The 23971-nt window shown below is 37.4% G+C and overlaps 1 protein-coding gene across 1 annotated transcript; it reads left to right on the top strand.

The window, feature by feature from the left end:
- The first annotated feature begins 1187 nt into the window (after positions 1–1187).
- LOC110907736 (SNF2 domain-containing protein CLASSY 3) lies at positions 1188–6504 on the top strand. The gene is made up of 10 exons (XM_022152672.2): positions 1188–1379; positions 1563–1727; positions 2186–2281; positions 2530–2628; positions 2790–2894; positions 3034–3222; positions 3367–3426; positions 3519–4120; positions 4198–4350; positions 4433–6504. The coding sequence occupies exons 1-10, from the start codon at positions 1313–1315 to the stop codon at positions 6263–6265; spliced, it is 3369 nt and encodes a 1122-aa protein (XP_022008364.2). The 5' UTR covers positions 1188–1312; the 3' UTR covers positions 6266–6504.
- The last annotated feature ends 17467 nt before the right edge of the window (positions 6505–23971 follow it).

Raw genomic sequence — 23971 nt, 5'->3', positions numbered from 1 at the left:
CCTAATCGAAGAAAACAGGGGATCATTACACTAATGTAGTACATACCATAATCTAATTCGAGATTAAAGTTTGAACCAGGAGGCTGAGCATTCCACATTGTTGTTGCTTTCCAATCGTCGTCGACTGAACTGTGTGTATGGAAGATTTTTGATGATCGTATGAGGAAGAAGCTGACACTTAGGGTGAAATAGGGTTTTAATTGGGGTAAAATGTCTTTATATATGGGATAAAAAGAATGGATCAAAAATGCAAGTAAAAACATCTTTTAAGGAAATCCCAAAAATACCCCTGTTAAAAACTGGGTTTTTGGATGGAGTTAGACAAAATGATCAAAATGGCAACAAAATGGAAAAGTCAGGGACCCAGAGGCGAAAAAAAACTATTTGGACTAAAATGACAAATTTGGACAAAACTCAAGAACTAAAATGACAATTTACTCAAAAATATTTTTATTTATAGCTTGTGCTTACATTTATTATAACCATTTTCTTCAAGTTTTTCTCACAAAAGTTGAACTTTTAAAATTATTTTTATTTCTAGCTTGTGCTTACATTTATTATAACCATTTTTCTATAGGTGTTATTATTTAAAATACACGTATATATAGTTAATAGTTTTTTTTTTTAAAGCTAACTTCATTAGAAACATCCGGAACTCGAAAACTAGGCCGGAACAAACAAAAAACTTACATAATTACGAAATTACACCAATCCAACCAAAGGATCGTCTTAAAGTTGGATCTATTCCTAAACCAAAGATAACCCAAGAATCTAACTTCGCTGAAAATATCATTGATCTTGGCATCCTTAGTGTTGAACCTCTTCTCATTCCTAGCCTTCTACAAACTCCAACAAGCTATCATAACAATACCTTGTAGCGCCTCTCTCTCCCCGGCCTTTTAATTCATGTAGATGCTCTAATTAAATTATAAAAAAAGAGAAATACTACAAAACAATACTTTACTAAAAGAAGCTATTCAACAAGTTGATAAATTAAGAATTAAATGTATAAACACATATACTTTTATTCGATCCATTTAATCTTCTTTCTTATCATTTATGTATTTTTACGTTAAATAGCGAAACAGTAAAATATATACATATTTTGTATTTAAAGGAGCTTTATCCTTTTCTTGAATTAAATGACAAATTAAAGAAAAAAACATCACATCACAATTCGCCCGCCAGTAATAAACACTGTCACAGACTCCATTGATTCCTCACCTTCTTCATGAACTCCAACAAACCCTTCATCTCCTCTGTTCAACAAAATCCCAACTAAAACTCTCAGTTCAGTTTATTTTTCGTCACAATGGACAATTACAACTATAACTTGTTTGTACCTGTGGCCAAAAGAACCAGGCTTCAAACAGCTCAAGGTAACAATATTCAGCTGCTCATTGTTATTGTTCTTGCTTCATCCTTATTTTTTTATTTTTTATTTTTTACTTTATTGTTGAATGCTCATTGATCATAAACCGGTTTAATATTTGTGTTTTTTTTTCCAACACATTCTTATATTGTTGGTTGACTGATATGTTTGATTAATGTAACCATTCAAGGGTTTTCTGGTTCTGCACACAATCGATCTCGAAAGCGAAACCGAGAACCCGGGTTTAGTACAGGGTGTGGTGTTGATGATCATGAAGTTATTGATGTTGATGATGATGATGATGATGATGATGATGATGATGATTGCAGTGCTTCTGAACCAACTGTTCAACATGGTAATATTTGCTATTAGCTTTATAATAACATGTTCTGGTTTTGTTAGTTTGTATATTGTGTTTAGTATGATTTAAAAGGACTTGTAGATTAACAAGAAAATTTTAGTGAAACCAAGAATTAAGGGGCTGTTTGTTTACTTCTTAATGAGGCTCTTTAATGGTTCAGACCTTTTACCAATTCAGCACTTAATGGTTTAGATTGGTTGTTTCGCGAGCAAATGTCTGAATGATTCAAACATTTGCCTCTGAATGGTTAAGATTTATACAGAGTCTGAATGATTAAGACCTCTGATCTGAATTGGTCAGACATTTGCCTCTGAACGGTTAAGCATTATAGAAGCTTTTAATGGTTCAAACCTCTTACTGGTTCAGACCTCTTACTGGTTCAGCACTTAACCATTCAGATGTTGCCAAACAGCCATATAGATTTTTGTGATTTTTTTTTAAATTAAATGCAGAATCAGATGATAAGATCAAATGTTACGGTTCAGCAAGTCCGTTTAAAGCCGGGACACATACTTACGATCGTTACTCAGATGTATCGGATGAAGAAGGTAATGTTTTTGATTCTTGATCTGTATTAATGTTTGAGATCAAAATATTCCAATTAATTCTAGTTAAACCAACATTGTTCTTGCTTCATTATTATTTGTTTCCATTTTTTACTTTATTGTTGAATGCTCAATGATCACATCATCATAAACTGGTTTGATATTTGTGTATTTCTTTTCCATCACATATATTATTAAATTAACATTCTTATAATGTTGGATGACTGATAAGTTTGTTGAAACTATTCAAGGGTTTTCCGGTCCTGCACGCAATCAATCTCGAACGCGTGATCATGAAGTTATTGATGTTGATGATGATTGCAGATCTTTTGAATCAAATATTCAACATGGTAGTGTTTACTGTCATCTTTATAATAACCTGTTTTCGTTTTATTAATTTGTATATTATGTTTTCTATGATTCAAAGGAAGTTGTAGATCAATAAGAAAAGTTTGTAAAACCAAGAATTAGTCTATATGGATTTTTGATGATTTTATTGAATTAAATGCAGAACCAGATGATACAAATCATACGATCAAATGTTACGGTTCAGCAAGTCCTTTTAAAACCGGGACAGATACTTACGTTCATTACAAAGATGACTCGGATGAAGAAGGTGATGTTTTTTATTCTTGATTTGTATTTTATGTTTGAGACCAGATCATATATAAAATCTCAACTAGTTGTAGTCCTGACCCGTTACTCAACTCGTCCAACCAACCCATTTATGTTTCTAAATGTTAAAATCTTAACAGAGACTGATGACACATCTGAGGATCTTAAAGCATCTGGTAATCTTAACAACACGGATTCAGACCCGTTTTGGTCTACTGAAGACGAGTCATCTAGTTCTAGTGAATTCAAGAAGCCAAACTTTAAAAGATTTTTATCACAATTGAACAAGAGGCCATACGGCACCAGAACCAACCCATTATCCTTTTTAGGTAACTTAACTTGTTTTTTAATCTATTTTTCAGTTGAAAAAAAAGTTATTTTACTCAAAATATAGTAGTTGGACCAAAGTTCTTGACTTTTTTCTATCATATTATGAATTATCCTTATTTTTTATGAATTTGTTTACTCATTAGATAGCTCAGATTCAGATGAACATGAAGGTGATGGATATGTGAATCTTGAAGAACATGAAGGTGATGCTTCTTTCTTCTTGATTATTGATTCTTGATCCTTTTTTTGTGTCTAAATGGTAAGTTCATAACACATGCTATTGTGGCACTTCCAGTATCCTGCAAATATGATCATAGAAGTCAAAAGGATACGAAAGCGAGCTCGTTTCAGTTTACTGAAGATGTGCCAATTGATTCTAGTGAAAGTGAGAGTGATGACTTGGATGATACTGACCTTTTATCGGTAAACAAGAGGCCGCATCGGCGCACACAAAACGATAAGGAAAAAGCTTGGTCTGGATCAGCGTCCCGAAAAGCGAAGAGCCCTTCTGTACACAAAACAAATACGAAAAGTACGTGTCAAATACCAAGGGATGAATCGAGTGATACAGAAGTAAATGAAAAACAAAATACAATAGACAAATTAATCAGTCGTTACCTGAAAGATGATAAAGCAAAATCGGTCAAAAATGGAAAATTTAAGAAGGCTGGTCGAAGAGATGTCGCTGCATGTATAAATGCTATTTTGGAGTCCGTTATTAATAATGAAGAAGAGCATATAACACAGGAAGATGAGTGTCTTCCTTCACATTTCAAATTTGAAGACACTGAGGACGAGTCGAGTCAAAAAAGTATCGAATCAAACGGGGAAGAATTATTTGAAGAGATGGAGTTTGCACTCAAATGTGATGAAGTTGGTTCCTATAGAATTCCCCAGGTTAAATAATTTATCAGTCTTTTTATTTGTTCTTTTGTCTACTATAAATATTTACTATATATATTCTGTTCATGCAGGTCGAGAATCGAGAGGAAGTCGATTATTATGATGACAATGACCTTTGCGAGAACGGAGAACACGGTGATACTTACTTTGAAGAACAAACAGGCTTGAGATGTCTTTTATGTGGAGATGTCCTTGTTGAGAGCAGATATGTTATACCGAAGCTAGTGAGTAACTTTAAGTATTGATGCTTTTTCATGGTTCGCGCTTAGATGTTCTGATTATAACAATTACTATCGTATATTGCAGGCAAGCTATGCACCTGATAGGTCTAATAGAAGGCCGCATTTTGATGAACAACAGTTTTTTAGTCATGAAAACCCATATTACATGGATTTAGATTCGAATCCTTATGACACTTGCAAGCAGACCAAAGGAACGGTCTGGGAACTCATCCCAACGCATATTCAGGCACGCATGTATTCCCATCAACAAGAAGGATTTGAGTTTTTGTGGAATAATTTGGCGGGAACTATTGAGCTCTCAAGATTACAAAAACTTTGTTCACGTGGTAGTGGCGGTGTTGGCGGTGGGGGCTGCATCATCTCACATGCCCCTGGCACGGGTAAAACTTTCTTGACAATTGTGTTTATGGAGTCATTTCTCAAGAAATTTCCCAAATGTTGTCCAGTCATAATTGCTCCGGCTAGCATGCTTCTAACATGGGAAGACGAATTCAAAAAATGGCGAGTCGGGATTTCCTTCATTAACTTGCACAACACTGAGCATTTGAGAAGAGAAATGAGTTTTGGTAGTTCCACACATAATAAAGATTTGATACGTGCTATGAAGATAAGTTCTTGGACTAACGGTGGAAGTGTTCTTGGAGTAAGCTACAATTTGTATGAAAAACTAGCTGGGGATTCGTACTCGTATAAGAACATAGATCATGAAAAAATAAGGACGTGTTTGCTGGATATGCCAGGACTAGTAGTTCTTGATGAAGGACACACGCCCCGTTGCGAACACAGTAAAATCTGGAACACGCTTTTGAAGTTAAAGACCAGAAACCGAGTGATCTTATCTGGAACCCCATTTCAAAACAATTTCAGGGAATTGTTTAACATGCTGAAAATAGTAAGGCCAGCAACCGCAAATAGCATTGTGAAGGAAAAGTTTTTTGCAGATATGATTCAGCGTAGGAACATGAGGAAATTTAGAGGTAGATCGAGGGCCGAAGATATTGAGAAGCTCAAGGAGATCATTCTGCCTTTTGTTCATGTTCATAAAGGACATATCTTGGAAAGCAGGCTTCCTGGTTTGAGACAAAGTGTCATTTTTCTAAACCCTTCACCATTTCAAAAAGGTTTTATTGAAAATCTGGGAACTTTAGGAAGCACTTTTGAGTATGAACATAAAGTTACTTTGGTGGCGGTTCATCCGTCATTAATCCTTCACTGCTCGTTATCTGAAAAAGAAGAAAACTCGATAAACAAACAAGAACTTGAAGATGTGAGACTGCAGCCTGAAGTTGGTGTGAAAACAAGGTTTGTCATGGAGCTGATTCGCCTTAGTCTTCCTTTGAATGAAAAGGTTTTGATCTTTAGTCAGTTTATCCATCCACAACTTTTGTTACAAGATCAAATCGCCCATGCTTTTGGTTGGAGCGTTGAGAAGGAGATCACACTCATACAAGGAAAGATACAACAGACGCGCAGGCAAAATATAATAAACGCTTTTAACGATCCCAAGAGTGAACTGAAAGTGTTGTTGGCATCTATAAGATGTTGTTCTGAAGGGATTCATCTTTATGGTGCTTCTCGGGTGGTTCTTTTGGATGTCGTTTGGAACCCGTCTGTAGAAATACAAGCTATTAGCAGGGCTTATAGGCTTGGTCAGAAGAAAGTGGTGTACACGTACCACTTGATGGCGGCTGGCACCACCGAGGAGGAGAAGTATGATAGACAAGTAGAGAAATGGCGGTTAGCAGAGATGGTTTTTTCTTCGGCTTCCATGGCTGGCGGGGAGCCGAAGAACAAGGTGAAAGTGGATGATAAGATCTTGCAAGAAATGGTGGATAACCAAGAACTGAAAGATATCTTCAAGAAGATCAGGTATCCTGAAAATCAAACTAGAATTTGATTAGAAGTATTAGTGTTTAAGGTGCCCTTTTTGAGTTCTAGCTTGAAGCAAGAACATAAACTTTATTTTTTGTGTTTGTTTGAAAGATGTTGACTCAAGATTCAGTTCTTGAGTAGTTCTAAGATCTTTAAACAAATGGTGGGCTATTAACAACTGAAAGATATGTGTAGACTGATCAGGTACCTTAAAACTATTAATATTTTGGAGTCTCATTTTGTGTTCTTGTATGAAGAACATCATGTCATGGCTTACATTCTGGTTAAAAGTAAAACATACTGGCTCAAATAAGTTCAGTTAAGGATTATAATTTGAATATGTATTTAGGGTAGGGATATGGTAAAAAGTGTTTAAAATGTGAGAAGGGTAAGAAGTGTTTTAAACCATTGGATATTTGATCTAATGGTTGAGATCAATAGGGTATAAAATGTAAATTATGTTTTAATTAGAAGGGCCTTATGTAAAATTGAAGGGCAATAGTGTCTTTTCAAATATTTCAAATATGGTAACCGTCTCCTACACAACCAAAACCCCCATTATTCTCCTAAAAATCAGCAACTTTCCCCAATAAAAAATGGTAACCGTATCCTACACTATATGAAGATATAACACTATGAACCCTTGATAAAACACTATATGAAGATATAACACTATGAACCAGAAAAATCAAGATGTCTGTACAGAATATAACACTATTGATTGGGGATAAAACACTATGAACCAGAAAATCAAGATGTCTGTACAGAATATAACACTATTGATTGGAGATAAAACACTATAAACCAGAAAATTAAGATGTCTCTACAGAATATAACACTATTGATTGGGAATAAAACACTATGAACCAGAAAATTAAGATGTCTGTACAGAATATAACACTATTGATTGGAGATAAAACACTATGAAAGGAAATTAAGATGTCTGTACATAATATAACACTATTGATTGAGGATAAAACACTATACATCTGTAAATGCTATAAAAACACCAAAATCGAAAAAGGACGCAGAAAGTAAACAACTGTATTGTATCTGGGGAAGGTATCTAGCGATTTCATATATTTATAATTGATGAAGAATGATGCGTAGATGATAATCTTATTGGATCTTGCAAAAAAAATTCAAATTTCGAATCAATCCCTATAAAAACTCATCACCAGTTTAGTTTTTTTTTTTTTTTTGGCAGTTATCTTGGAAATCAATTAAATGATAAGAATGTCAAATTACTAATATACCCTTTTGAATTAATTAGGATAAAGGACACTTGTCACTCCCAAATTATTTCTCACACTTCTCACAAAAATTCCACTTTGTACAGGATCCTCTACCTATGTATTTATATAACTTAATTAAAGTGTGCCTTTTGTTGGTAAAAGAGTTTCTTCTAAGGCACTGTACCTTAATCAAACCCTGCACAATCAAATAAGTTTCATTTGACTTGAGTTCTTTTCGACCCAAAGAATTTAAAGACTAAAGATTACATCTTCGGCGTCACACAAACAGGTCTTGTGAAAGTGATCATATTTACTTTTGTGCTTGATTCGACCTTTGTCTCAATTGTTGAGTGTTATGTGCCTTATGGCCAATGCAAAACTACTATCAAGTCAGGGGTCTCACTGGAAACAGCCTCTCTATTCCTACGGTAGAGGTAAGACTGTCTACATCTTACCCTCCTCAGACTCTACCTTAGCTTTGCTATTGGTGGGATTTACTAAGTATGTTCAGACACCTCCAAAATTTTGGGGTCTCAAATTATTAACAAACTATTAAATGTGGTCCGATATCTACACAAGTTTAATATTATTTATATCTCATGTTCAAAAACTGCTGAGTTAAGTTCAAGGTCAAATAACTTGAAATAAAAAACTTAACTTGCGGGTGGCATTATACACGTGTTAAGCAAGTGAGACAGCAAATGGTACCAAACTAAACGATAAAAAACACATGTTAACATTTTTAGTTTTTATTCTTTACTAAGCAATTACATTAACTGTCATACCCGAAATGGTTGGACAAAACAGATTGTTATTAACTGTCATATTTATTTTAATAGTAACGGTTAAGTTTATTAATTTGAATTTTAAATTTATTAGCAAGACAAACATTAGTATGTTATAGACTTATAGTCGACGTTGCACAAGTTTGTGCAATATCTGTGTGTGTGTTTAGGGTGGAGGGTATAGAGCTCGGGGACTTGAGCGGGGAGGGTATGTCACCAATCGGTGACTATACCGTGTGTTTGAACATGTGCGGTGACCAAGAGAGAGGGTATGGAAATCGGTGAACTTTTACCGAAATGGGGGAGAGAGAGTGATTGAGAAAATGGTGGGTCCCGACCCCTTTTAACTAATCACAATTTTTTTTATTTTTTAACCTACTCAAACACCCCAGAGTGATTGACTATACCCCTGATTGAGTGCAAAATGGGGAGTGAAATGGGGAGTTGACATGTCATCATATTATTGGATAGGATTTCACTCAAACACCCTAGGGTGATTGACTATACCCTCCACCCTTAAGTTGACGATTGAGTTTAAGGGTGGAACCGGGTAGGATCAGTTTAATAACCGGTATCACAGCAAGGTCAGATGGTCTACTTGTATGTCATTTTTACAAGGACGAGACCTGTGGGTGGTTGTTAACGGAGCAGAGACCACAATTCCAAGAAACAATCTAAACGACGCCATTCACAAGTGGAGAATCAAGGTTGGGAAGGCCATGTTTGGTTATAGGCCATAATGGAAGAAAAACTGTTGGAACAATTTCGGGACGCAGAAGCACCAAAGGCAATGTGAGATGTCCTCACAGGACTGTTTCCCAAGAAGCATGATACCAAGTTGCAATGTTGGAAAGTGAGTTGTTATCAATTGCACAACAAGATTTAACAATTCCTCAATACTTTCACAAAGTTAAATCTTTGTACCGAGAAATCAGAGAGCTCGAGCAACATTTGCGAATCAAATACATGAGTTGTGTAACAACCATTCATGGATGGGCGACACAACCTTCCTTGGTGTAGTTCTAGGATTAAATAGTTTATTTGTATTAACGGATGGCAACACAACCTTCCTTGGTGTAGTTCTAGGATATTTATTTGTATTAGACACTAATGCCTTGGTACTTAATGTAAGCGAGATTGTTGGCTGTTTGTGTTACCTACTGGTACTATTATATAATATTAATCTAGTTTTTCATTTCCATATAAAAATATTCATGAGTTGTAACCGTTTGTATGCTCAGGATTATCAACCTATATAAATTAGGGGTTTAAGAAAAATTAAAACCTAGTGAACTATTGGAATCGACGCAAGTTGGCCATTTTGACTGGTTTGAGATTCAAAAGGTTCGGCTCGTAGGCTTTTTTTTTTTTTTTTTTTTTTTTTTTTTTTGCAGTTTAGCAGCTTAACAATTCGTCTTGGTTTGACAGTTGGAGCCGATCATTTGATTTAAAATGTAGTTAAAATTTTTATCGATTTAATTTTTTTGGAACATGTAGTTATCATGAAGTATCTTTATCGATTTAAAACTTTTATTAGAAATATCTTGATTAAATTCTTGGGCCGTTCTAAGGTATTTTAATAATAAGAATACAAAATAACATATTCAAGTATAAACTTCACTAGGTTATAACCCCGTGTATTACACAGTTTGAATAAATGTAATTTTATATATTAAATAATAAAAAGTTATATCTTTATGAAACTCGTATATTGTACGGGTTAAATAAATGTAATTTTATATATCAAATAATACAAAAAAGTTATATCTTTAAAAACCATGTGTATTACACAGATTAAATAAATGTAATTTTGTATACTAAATACTAAAAACGTCATATCTTTAAAAAAACCCGTCTATAATCGGGTTGAATAAATCTACCAAATGATAAAAAAAAATTACAACTTTAAAAACCTCGTATATTACACGTGTTGAATAGATATAAAAAAGAGTTATATCTTTAAAAACCATGTGTATTACTGTTGGTGCACTTGTGTCTGTACTTTGTCTGTATTCGGTCTGATATAAACGATGTCCTGATTTGTGTTGTAAGTTGACCAAGTCAACCATCCTCCGGTTTGACTTGGACAACAGTTGAAAGATGTTCTGATCGAAGGATAGCCTCGAAGGATACACCTGATCCTTCGAGGTGCACGAAAGATATGGTTCGACTGATTAGACCTCGAAGGATGATCCTTCGAGGTCAATACTTATCGTTCGAACATGCTATGATCGATAGATGATCCTTCGGACCATCTATCAGATCCTTCGATCCAGACCTGCTGAGCTGGGTATATATACCCATGCATATGTTGAGTTTCGTAAGACAGACAGAAGACAGAAAGAATACACACACAGGCTGAGAGCATTCTGTCCAAACTCACACACACACTTTAGAGAGTTTATGGAACATTTCTGTAAACATTGAGCTTGTAACCGAACCCTCATTGCATTAATACAAGTTGTGTTAATCGGTGAACTTGTGTGTTTGTTTCTCTACTTGCTACTAACTCGGTTTGCTTGCTAGCTTGGATTCCGCACTCGCTAGTAGGTTTGTATAACAAGGTTTAGGTTCGTAATCCTCCGCGAAATAGGGACCTACAAGTGGTATCAGAGCTAAGGCTCTTAACCTTGTTTAAAACCGGGTTTTTACAAGTTTTGGTGTGTTGAAATACTTGGTTTTGCACCTGTTTTTACTTGTTTTCTTGCATTTTCTTTGAGTAAAAACGTGTTTAAACCTATCGGGAGTGTTTGGGGTCGGTTTGGGTAACATAAAAATCGTGGTTGGGAAACTTTGATTTTTCCGGCCATATTCCGGTTATCATTCCGGTAAACTGGACTTGAGGATATGGTTTGCTTATTTTGGTAAAATTTTTGAAAGTCAAAAAGTTTAGTGAAAAGTTGTTGCAGAACCATCCATTCTGCCGAAAGTTGGTACACCAACCCATCACCTTTTCACCAACCTATCACATCAAAGTCAGTTGTGTCAGAGCCTCTCGAAAGATATCTTTCGACATCGAAAGATCATCCTTCGATATCTTTCGATCAAGGAGGGCTTGAAAGATTTATATCCTTCGACCCATCCTTCGAAGTCTGAAACATATCCTTCGACAGAGGAATCTTTTCGAAAGATTAGTGTCCGAAAGATTAGGATCCTTCGTATTGGTGAATCTTTCGAGATCTGTTGTTCGAAAGATAAGGATTTAACACGAAAGATAAGGATCTTTCAAAAGGGAATCTTTCGTGTTCTTGAGTCTTTCGAGATCATTGTTCGAGAGTCAACAGTAATCTTTCGAGTACTGTTGATCCTTCGAACAAGGTTGTATCTTTCGATTGTGGTCTGTTTATAGTTAACAAATTTCTGTGATTTCAGATCTTTCGACCAGGATCTTTCGGTTGTGTTATCTTTCGGATCATTCTTCATAGCATTTATTTTGCTTATCTATCATGAATCCGAGTTGGTGGGGAAGTCCGGCTCCAGACAGTGGAAAATACATGAATACCAGTCAATCTCCATCATGGGCCGAATCTCCGGTATCTACATCCTCACAAACAAATGCCACTCAAGCTGGTCAATGGGCGTTTGTTTCAAATCAAACTCCGAGTATTCAAAGTCTTCTTCTAAGCGAAAGTGAAACCGGAAGTTTGAACAGGCCTCCAAAGTTGATGCATCTTAATGAATATCCGGGATGGGTTGATCGTTTCCATACATATATTCTTGGTCAAAATACAGAGTTATGGTTGCGGTTCACTACGGAATTCGATCAAACTATCGAGGTTGCTGCTTCTTCGACAGCTACATTTGCCGATCTTCCTGAGGATCAAAAGAAGACGTATGACTTAGAAAAGAAAGCATACGCTATTCTTACTCAAGCACTGAGCAAGGATATTTATCATCAGTTCGTCAGTTTCAAGACTACGAAGAAGCTGTGGGATGCATTGAAGACAAGAGGAGTAGGTAATGAAGCCACACGTCAACTACGACGAGATCTACTGAAGAAAGAATTCGATGGCTTCACATGTATGGATAAGGAGTCCTTGGGAGATATGACAAGCCGTTTCTATCACCTGCTTACTGAGCTGACAAATTTTGAAGTCACAACGACTCCAACAGAGGTGGTAAAGAAGTTTGCCGATGCATTGCCTCCTCAATGGAATAACTTCCTGGAAATCTTGAAGTACAACGGAACGTTGAAAACTACAAATATCAACGATTTCGTGCAGCTTCTGGAGAACAAGGATCAGGAAGAAACGTTGAAGGCAAAGAGAGTTGCAGTGCCACAGAATCCAGAGATGTATTATGGCACCTCCACTACTTCATCTGCAAAAGCCGGTTCACATGCTCCACTTCAAACGGCGTTTGTCACAAGCACGGATATGTATGGCAATCCAGTGCAAGTTCCTGTGAAGCCGCCTCCAACCACAGATCTGTATGGAAATCCAATACAACCACCTCCTCCTCCTCCTGTTCAACAACCACAATATGCGTGCTATGGAGGAACATCATCTGCAGGTCAACCATCAAAGTCTAGTACCGTTCAGCTCGACACGTCAAGTTTCTCTAAAATCAGTGTAGAAGTAGCTAAGGAACACATGGAGCTGCTTAACACTGTGGTGAGCGCGTACTGTGGGTTGATAGAAGGTCAGATTGGAAACATTAATCTGACACAAGAAGATTACAGGCAGATTGATAAGGAAGAGATGGACTTGATGGATATCAAGTGGGCCTTTGCGAGTGCTGTGAGAAGAGCAAAGGATTGGATGGAAAGTACTGGCAGAACCAGCTTGGAAAGTAAGCGAGACACCAAGTATGGATTCGATAAGCAGGCTGTTAAATGCTTCAACTGTGGTGAACGGGGCCACTTTAAAAGGGAATGTACAAAGCCAGCACAACATGGAAATCAAAATCCCTTCAGAAACCGAGGCAACCAGCAGAATCAGAACAGAAACACTGAGCGGTCATTGGTGCCTACAAACAACCAAACCAACCGAGCACTTGCAGTTCAGGTGGATGAAGGTTGTGACTGGTCAATCCAGTTGGGTGCTGATGCTCCTGATGAAACAGCATGTTTTGCTCAGGTTGTGAAGAAGTTAGTTCACACCAGTGGTGGAGAATCTTCTGCCAGTGGTGGTGAATCATCTGAAGATGAAGATTCGTCTGGTTACAGTGGAAGTGCTGATGAAGAATCATCCAATTCTGGTGATGATTATGTGGGTGAGACATCGAATGCAGCAATTGATGCAGATATTGATGAACTCTTGGAGGAAGCTGCAGCAGAAACTCAAAGAAGATCTATTCTGGTGGATCAAGCTGCTTATACTTCGTCTTCTCTCCATTCAGCCTTTATGGCTAATGTCGACGGTTCATCAAGTCAGGTATGTGTCGATGAACCCACTGCTGTTAATTGTGATGAATGTGCTAGGTTGCATGCTAGATGTGCTGAAATGGAGAAAAGTATGTCTGAGTTGCAAGGCAAACATGATGCTTTACAAGCTAGTTTGTTTGACTTGCAAGACAAACATACTACTGTGAATGAGAATTTGAGTGACTTGCAAAGTAAGCATGACGCTTTGCAAGAGAAATATGATGTGACCTTTCTCCACAATCAGAAATTGACTGTGGATCTTTCAAAATGCACAGAAGCCAACATGTTTCATGAAAACCATGAAAAAGAATTTAAGTCAATGATTGAAACATTAAAGAAAGATAAAACTGAATTGACAAAAATGGTTTCAAGAAAACAGACGGACATTAATTTGTATATCTCTCGTCTTGAAACAATGCAAAAAGAGATGGCTTGTGTGAAAACTGAAAGTGATGCGATCAAACTCAAGCTAGACAGTTATTTGAGCTCTAGCTATGTGTTAGATCACATCATTGATGTTCAGAAGGAAAAGAGAGATGTCACATGCATAGGCTACAAGAAGTGTCCACCACCAGTGAGACATAATTATGACGCCATGCCTGATGAAGAGGACAGAGTTTTCTTTGAACCTTCTGTGCCTCTAGATGTTAAGGAATTTGCTGCAGGACTCGGATACCAAAAGGAAGTATCCTCAGATTCAGATGTGTCAGCAGATACATTTGTGAGTGCTGAACAGAATCAAGATCCTCCAGTTGTGATTGAGGATGCTGATTCGTCTGATGATGAATCTGACGATACTGTCCCAGCAAAGTCTGATGCGGTAGCCAAGAATGAGGACATACCTCTTGAGAATCACATTCTATGTGATCCCCCTGTTCAACCCGCTAAGACTGTTGCAACTGAGTCCTCGTCTGAGAAGGAGTCGGAGAGTGTGAATTTGCTGTACACTCTAGTTGGTGATGATAAAATTTACTCAGACAAAGATTTTCCCATTAAGAATGTTAATCAATCCTTAATCTGCAAAGTCTTTGAGAATTCGACGAGTAAGTTCTTGGGAAAGGCAGGACCTAAAGTTACAGTCACACAGTGTCCTCCAATCCCAAAGGCTGAAGTTCGAAAGCAATTCGGCAACAAGAAATTGCCAACAGTGCCAACACAGCAAAATCACACCAAACCCAAAGGTAAAGCACCGGCTCCAGTGCAAAAGAAGCCGAATCAAAAGAAGAAGAAAAATGTTAACTTTGTGAAATCGACGGGAACAGACAAAATTGAAAAGTTTGAAAATCAATCTAACTTAGATTTTGTCAAGAAAGCTATTGTCGAGAAAAGAAATGAACCAAGTAGTTCAAAACCTAGTACCTCGGGTTCACAAAGTTCAACATCATCGGCTAGACGATCACATGATTCTTCGGGGTTTGTAGAACGAAGATCATGTTTTGAGTGTGGAACTATTGGGCACATTATTAGAAACTGCCCATATCTTCATAAGCAGAAAGGAAAGGTTGATGATCCCCGTGGCAAAACTGACCGTAAGCCACCAGTTTCCACAAAACAAGATCCCCGACTTGTAAAAGAAAGGGAAAAGAAACAGAAAAGGCAACAGGTCAAGAAAATTGAAAAAGCAATTAAAACTGATGTGGTTCAAAAACAATCTGCTGCTGTAAAACCAGAAACTTCTACAATTTCAAACAATCAAGAAGTTAAAATTTTAAAGAAAGATTCTGGTAAAACAAAACAGACTTGGAAACCTAAATCGGTTACTGAATCAGGGGGACCATCACAACTCACCAACCATCAAAGACAAGAAGTTATTGTCATTGATGAAAATGGAAGACCCAAGACCACAATGGCTTGGGTCCCCATCTCCAACTAATTCATTTGAGTTCATGTGCAGGGTGCTTCAGGAGGAACTATCAGTAGTCATTGGATTGTTGATAGTGGGGCATCCAGGCACATGACAGGCGACATGAAGCTTCTCTACGACGTTAAATCTATTAGAGGAGGTTATGTTGCTTTTGCTGGAGATAAAGGTGGATACATTACGGGTGAAGGAATGATATCTAACGGGATTGTCAGCTTTGACAAGATCAATTTTGTGCAACAACTTGATCACAATCTTCTTAGTGTTTCTCAAATCTGTGACAAGAAATTTTCAGTACACTTTGATGCTAATGGATGTTATGTGCTGAAACCCGGCTTCAAAATTCCAAAAGAGTGGATTCTCTTGTCGGCTCCAAGGATAAATGATTTGTACGTCCTTGACATGAGCCAGGCTATTACTACGTCTGCACAAGCAACTTGTTTCGTTTCTAAAGCCACAGAAAAAGACACTATCTCTTGGCACAGACGAATGGGTCACATTCACTTACGAAAAATGAATCATTTGGTTTCAAATGAATTGGTGAATGGTGTTCCCCTCAAAAATTTCCATCTTCAAGACGTCTGTGTTTCGTGCCAGAAAGGAAAGCAAACAAAGAAGAAGCACCCTATAAAGAAGATCAACACAGTGGCAGTTCCTCTTGAACGTTTGCACATGGATTTGTTCGGTCCTGTCAAGCACAAGAGTATTCGGGGTGATCAATACTGCCTCGTGGTTACTGATGATTATTCGAGATTTTCTTGGGTTGCGTTCATGGCACACAAGAGTGAAACCTTTGGCATTATCAAAAACTTGATCATTCAGATTGAGAATTTGTATAAGTTGAAGGTTAGGCGGATACGTAGCGACAATGGTACTGAATTTAAGAATCATTCCATGACGGAGTTCTGCACTTCAAAGGGTATTCTTCATGAGTTTAGTGCAGCTTATACTCCTCAACAGAATGGTGTCGCTGAACGTAAGAACCGCACATTGATCGAGACTGCTAGGACAATGTTGGTAGAGTCACAGTTACCCATTCCATTCTGGACTGAAGCTGTGGCCTCTGCATGTTACACATTGAACAGAGTCCTTACAGTCAAAAGACACAACAAGACCTGCTTTGAGCTTCTTCAAAAACGGAAACCAGATTTGTCTTATCTCGAACCGTTTGGAGCTCCATGCACAATCATCGATCCTAATGGAAAGTTTGGGGCAAGAGCTATTGATGGATACTTTCTTGGGTATGCCACCCCCAACTTACGAGTCTGGAATCTAGAGACTAAAAGGGTCGAGGAATGGTCTGAGGTCAGAGTACAAAGGCACACCTTGCCAGTCAAAAATCCGGGTCAACCTTGGATGTTTGAGTACGATGACTTTTTCAATTCGATCAATGTTGAAGCCGTTGAAGAAAATGCTGCGGCTAGGATGTTTTTCGAGAGTGACAATGCAACAGTTTCACCGGTGGTTCGTCCAATTCTTGTGAATCAAGAACCATCTTCTTCGGTGAACAACAATACTCTCAACAATGAGGATTTTCATGATGCAAACGAATTGAACGAATCTTCAGAGGATGATGAATTTCTAGATGCAGATCAAGAAGCTCCTACAACAGCAGTTCATGGTACTTCAGAGGGTACTCCTCCAGTGGATACACATAGAACAGCTGAGACTACTGCATCATCCTCTTCGTCAATTCCGGGTCTTGAATTGGTTGTTGATCTTAATCTTAACAACCTGGGTATAAATGTTCCAGTTCCAGATAATCCAGAAACAAGGATTCATAATACCCATCCTCAACAAAACATCATTGGAAATGTGCAGAGTGGCGTACAAACAAGAAACATGTTGCGAAACATCAACAATGCAGGCTTGTATGCAGCTATTCGAGAATCCGGGCAACAAAACGATTGGTCCTTCGCGTGTTATGTTTCACAAGAAGAACCAAGAACGTGGAAAGAAGCCTTGAAAGATAGCGCTTGGGTTGAAGCAATGCAGGAAGAACTGCAACAATTCCAGAAGCTGGGTGTCTGGAAACTAGTAGAGAAACCTGCTGGATATAAGAAGATTGGTACCCGTTGGGTTTTCAAATGCAAAAAGGATGACCGCGGAGTTGTTATCCGAAACAAAGCTCGTTTAGTCGTTCAAGGTTTTCGTCAGATTGAAGGGATCGACTACAACGAAGTCTATGCACCAGTGGCACGTCTCGAAGCAATTCGAATCTTTCTAGCCTATGCGTCCTTCAAAGGATTCAAGGTCTATCAGATGGACGTGAAAAGTGCATTTTTACATGGTGTGGTTGAAGAAGAAGTGTACGTCGAACAGCCTCCAGGTTTTGAAGATCCTATCCATCCCGATCGGGTTTGGTTGCTCAACAAAGCTCTTTATGGTCTTCATCAAGCACCACGAGCTTGGTATGCAACCTTATCACACTATCTGCTGGAGAACGGTTTTCGTAGAGGTCTTATCGACTGTACTCTTTTCATCAAGGAACAAGATGGAGATCTTCTTCTGGTACAGGTATACGTTGATGACATTATTTTTGGTTCTACTAATGATGTCTTGTGTAGGGAATTCGAGCGCATCATGCAGGATAAATTCGAGATGAGTGCTATGGGGGAGATGACTTTCTTCTTGGGCCTACAAGTTCAACAAACGGAGTCTGGGATATTCATCCATCAGACTAAATATGTTGGTGACATCTTGAGCCGGTTCCAGATGTCTGATGCAACGCCCATTGGTACCCCATTGCCAACTAATCACGGAATTACTCCAGACTTGAAGGGAGAAGCTGTTAGCCCTTCAATCTATCGCGCTATGATCGGATCTCTTATGTACCTCACAGCATCAAGGCCAGACATAATGTACCCGACGTGCCTGCTTGCCAGATATCAAGTTAATCCGAAGGCCTCACATCTTGCTGCTGTTAAAAGGATTTTTCGTTATTTGAAGGCGTACCCTGACACCGGTCTATGGTACCCTAGGGATAATAACTTTGACTTGGTCGCATTCAGTGATTCTGATTTTGGCGGATGTAAAATCGACGGCAAATCCACAACGGCTGGATGTCAGTTTTTAGGAAATCGCCTAGTTACATGGCAGTGCAAGAAGCAGACGTGTGTAGCTACATCAACATGCGAAGCTGAATACATTGCTGCCTCAAGTTGTTGCTCCCAAGTTCTTTGGATCCAACAACAGATGCGGGACTACGGTTTTGAATTCCTAACTACTCCTATTTACGTTGATAATTCTGCTGCTTTAGATATCACTAGAAATCCTGTGCAGCATTCAAAGACCAAACACATCGAAATCAAATATCACTTCATACGTGATTGCTTTGAGAAAAGGCTAATCGATGTTGTTAAGGTCCACACCGATGACCAACGTGCCGACTTATTTACCAAAGCTTTTGACAAATCTAGATTTGACTTCTTATTATTGGTAAATGGCATTAAGGTCAAGCAAGAGTAAACCAACATCGGAAAATCACTTTTGTAAATATCTTTGTGTGTTTTTAAATTTCTCTTAGTTTATTGATTTTAGGGGGAGTAAATCCAAAAATCTGAAAATCCAAAAACATCGAAAAATTTCAAAAACACAAAAACAATAGAAAAACAAAAATGAGTTTCCTGGCGAGCAAAAGAGAAAATGATAGTACATCAGTGGTCTATCCAAACCTCTTTAAACCTTAAATGCAAAACGATAAGCAGCTCTATATAAGATGTATCGGTAGGCTCACAATCATTTTAAAGTGTGCAGGGTGATATAAATCTTAATCGACTGAAGATCAGGTGGGAACCATTCATTGGCATATGGTCTTAGTACCGAAATTTCGTTTGATAGATTGCCGAGGTTCTGAGATATTCGGTCTTTATGCTGCTTATCATCTGGGTATCATGGTTGTATCTTTTACCGAAAAATAACGGGGACGCAAGTCTAGATCTTCCATGATACTATACATACGTGTACATATTGCATACTGCATTCGACCTCAATAAGTGATAAACAATCACATGTCCAAACAAATAAGTGATAAAAATATCACATTTTTCCGGGTGTCAAGTTCGTCTCTCTGCTGTACGGAAGTACTGACCTGTTCACGGACTTGCACCTGTGCCCTCATGCATATGAAAATCAAGTTCCTCATCAATAAGTGATTATATCACATAGGGCTTGCTTTCAAATCAAAATAAGTGAGTATCTCACAATTTATACGGTCAAACAGATGATAATCGGTATACTCACCGGTAAGATGAACTCTCGTGCATACCTTGATACGGGAATGTGTCGTGATGTGGATGAACACCGGTCGGTAAGTATAAATCATACCTTAACGTATCCCCTCGCCATGATTACATCTGATAAGTTGAGCTTAAGTGGACAACAATACCGATAATTGTTATAGGATGCTTATCTTAATGTTAACTAACTGAACAACAAGAGTGTTTTGGCATGACCGTATACTGATATGATTCTCTTACCCTCGAAACTCACAAAAGGAATGTGTGTATATATTTATTTACTTACTGCTTAACTTTTATTATTTCTTTTAAACAGTTTCGTCGTTTGGTGAATATCAGCACGACATTAGCGGTGATGTCGTTTGATAACACTCAAAGGATTTTAAATTGTTGTCTTTTAATTTCAAAAATACCAAAAAGATTTTAGGCTTGTTTTAATATAAACTTTATAAAAGCCAAAAAGATTTGATTTCTGATTTATTTTCGATCGTACGATGTTGGAAGCTCAAGTCTTCGTTACCTGAAACCTGACGGAAAACCGAACTGACTAAATCTTCATAAACGGTCAAAAATTTGCAGATTTTGAAAGTTAGAATTTAAATTGATAAATTTATTAAAACTTTCAAACTGTCGGACGGTGTTAGTTTATGACATGGTCATTCGTGTGTCATTTGTTTATACTATATTCCAAGCAGTTGTTCTCATTACGTGTTTAGATTTCTTGCATGGGCAGATTCTAAAGGCTAGGAGAACATGGTCGATGACAAGCTTTGGAATGAAGACACGACGAGAAGGCGCTCAAAAGATGAAGATGATCGAGTTGCCGCTGGCCATCACCAACACCACAGGGATCTCACTTCATAAAGATAAAGTCTTTTCACGAGCATAACTCAAGGGGGAGCTTATGTTAAGGGGGAGTTTGTCAACACACTTCCTACATGATACGGGTAGTTTGTTGATACACTCCCTGCTTTCAAGACGTGAAGACTTTGAAGATCCTCCGACATTGAAGACTTGAAAGGACATCAGAGTTTTGAGAACTCGAAGACCAAAGACCGTCGAAGTCCAAGACGAGTCTACATTTATTGGAAGACAAAGACAAAGCTACAGCCAAGGGGGAGTTTGTTGGTGCACTTGTGTCTGTACTTTGTCTGTATTCGGTCTGATATAAACGATGTCCTGATTTGTGTTGTAAGTTGACCAAGTCAACCATCCTCCGGTTTGACTTGGACAACAGTTGAAAGATGTTCTGATCGAAGGATAGCCTCGAAGGATACACCTGATCCTTCGAGGTGCACGAAAGATATGGTTCGACTGATTAGACCTCGAAGGATGATCCTTCGAGGTCAATACTCATCGTTCGAACATGCTATGATCGATAGATGATCCTTCGGACCATCTATCAGATCCTTCGATCCAGACCTGCTGAGCTGGGTATATATACCCATGCATATGTTGAGTTTCGTAAGACAGACAGAAGACAGAAAGAATACACACACACAGGCTGAGAGCATTCTGTCCAAACTCACACACACACTTTAGAGAGTTTATGGAACATTTCTGTAAACATTGAGCTTGTAACCGAACCCTCATTGCATTAATACAAGTTGTGTTAATCGGTGAACTTGTGTGTTTGTTTCTCTACTTGCTACTAACTCGGTTTGCTTGCTAGCTTGGATTCCGCACTCGCTAGTAGGTTTGTATAACAAGGTTTAGGTTCGTAATCCTCCGCGAAATAGGGACCTACAATTACACAGATTAAATAAATATAATTTTGTATATTAAATACTAAAAACATCGTATCTTAAAAAAAACCGTGTATAGTTGGGTTGAAAAATCTACCAAATAATAAAAAAATTATATCCTTAAAAACCCCGTGTATTACACGTGTTGAATAAATCTAATTTTACATAGCAGATGATAAAAAGTTATATCTTTAAAAACTTCGTGTATTACACGGGTTATATAAATGTAACTTTGTATATTAAATAATAAAAAAAGTTAAATTTTTAAAACCTCGCGTTTTACATGAGTTGAATAAATATAATTTTGTATACCAAATAATAAAAAAAGTTATATTTTTAATAAATTAGGATAACATGTAATATTAATTTATTATTTATATATTTATTTTAATATAAGATAAGTAGGAAAGAAAGGTATTGTTTTAAAAATAGATTAAATTAACAATTTAGATTTGAGGATAATATTTTATTAAAGTATGATAAGATTTAATATTAATTTATTATTTATTTAGTTAATATAAAATAAATATAGATTTAAGGATGTCTTCAATGAACGACACGTGTTCAAAAGTTGGTTTCTTTTATTATAGTAGATAGATTTTACTAAATAACTAAATAGCACATTCAAGTATAAAACTTCATTTTACTAAATAACATATTCAAGTATAAAACTTCATGTCAAAGGTTTCATGGGATTCAAGTATAAAACTTCATTTTAAAGGTTTCATAATAACAATAACAATAACAATAAGAGAAATTGGCATGTAATAATCTCACCTAGACCTTATTAGCCATTAATAATCCCACCTCAGAATATTCCCCCCATCAGTCTCACCTTTCACATATTTTTCCTACAATGGTACCCCGTTAAAAAAACTTAACGCAGTTAGGCTTTTTTCCAAATTACAAACAGTTTTTTTAGGGCTTTTGATCAGAACGATGATACAAGTCCATTGATGTAAAACTTACATCGAAATGGTGCTCCAAGTGACTTGATTTTGGTTAATTGTAAATTTAAACACCCGAATTGAAGCGTCGTTTTCATCGTTTGGAGCACCGTTTCGAGGCAAGTTTTACATCAATGGACTCGTATCGTCGTTCTAATCAAAAGCCCTACAAAATCTGTTTGTAATTTGGAAAAAAAAAACTTAACGAAATTGTAGGAAAAATAGGTGAAAGGTGGGACTGGTGGGGGGAATATTCTGAGGTGGGATTATTAATGGCCAATAAGGTCTAGGTGAGATTATTGCAGGCCAATTTCCCTAATAATAATAATAATGTTAAATATTTAGTTGTTATATGATTAAGTTGTCATATAACTATTACTACATGGTAGAGGTAAGGTTGTCTATATCTTACACTCCTCAGATCCTACCTTAGCCTTGCTATTGATGGGATTTACTGAGTATGATGATGATGATGATTAAGTTATAATACGATAAGGTATAGATAAAAAAGAAATTAAAGGTTTAGATTAAAATTATGTGTATGTCGTGTGATAAGGTTATACCAAATCTTATAAGTTATAAAGTTGTATAAGCGTAAAATTAAACACAACCTGGGGTTTACATCGAGATAAAAGGTAAACGGGCAACAAACTGTACAGCTACCCCTTTTTGAATAACAAAACTAAGGTGTTATTTGTTTTTTAAGAGATAAAATGTTTGCAGTCTGCGGATCACATCGATAGACATCTGTAGAAGAAGAGGTGGACCAAACCTCTGCAGTTTGCAAGAAGAAGGTTGTTTGTTTTTTAACGTATGTAGACTTCTAAAATAAACTGGCGATAGTGTACGGACGGTGGTGGTGGGTAGTGCTGAACGGGGATGGGAGGTGATGGACGTAGACGGTGGGTGGTGGTGGTGGACGATGATGGTGGTAGACAGTAGTGGTGGGTGGTGGACGGTGGGGGTGGTGGACGGTGGTGGGTGGTGGACGATGGTGGTGGGTGGTGGTGTTTAACCATCTACAGACCTTAGAAGATCTTAGAAGCGGGTGGGCCAAGTCTGCACCAAGAAGAGCTCGCACAGACTTTTTTTAATAAAAAGTCTTCGGAAAAACAAACAGTCTGTAGATGTCAATGTCTGTGTGGCGCAGACAGAAAAGTCTGTGCAGATCTTTTCTAGAAAAAACAAACACCACCTAAATATTTTAAAAACTACGTCCATAGATTTTTAAACTAAAATAACTTTATAAAGTATAACTTTATCTGTATATAAAATTTGCACAGTGTATTTAATTAATTTTTAAAACACATAAACCAAATTAATAATCATTTTATTAACAGAAATACAAATACACACAATTTTGTGAGTAGACGTGACTAGAAGAGAGAGTAGGGTTGTTCGTGGGAAAACAAAGAAATAGTTTGCAAGAAGGGACAGAGATAAGGAAAGGATATCCGTGAGGAGAAAAGCGCCACCCTAGAATAAGGTGGCCGGTTAAACGAGCACCAGTGACGCGTAGTCGCCCGTACCTCACTCGCGTTGAAGACGGTGTTGT

This window comes from Helianthus annuus, chromosome 16 (genome assembly GCF_002127325.2).
Source record: "Helianthus annuus cultivar XRQ/B chromosome 16, HanXRQr2.0-SUNRISE, whole genome shotgun sequence".
Classification (NCBI taxonomy): domain Eukaryota; kingdom Viridiplantae; phylum Streptophyta; class Magnoliopsida; order Asterales; family Asteraceae; genus Helianthus; species Helianthus annuus.
This window is presented reverse-complemented; position numbering and strand designations above follow the sequence as displayed.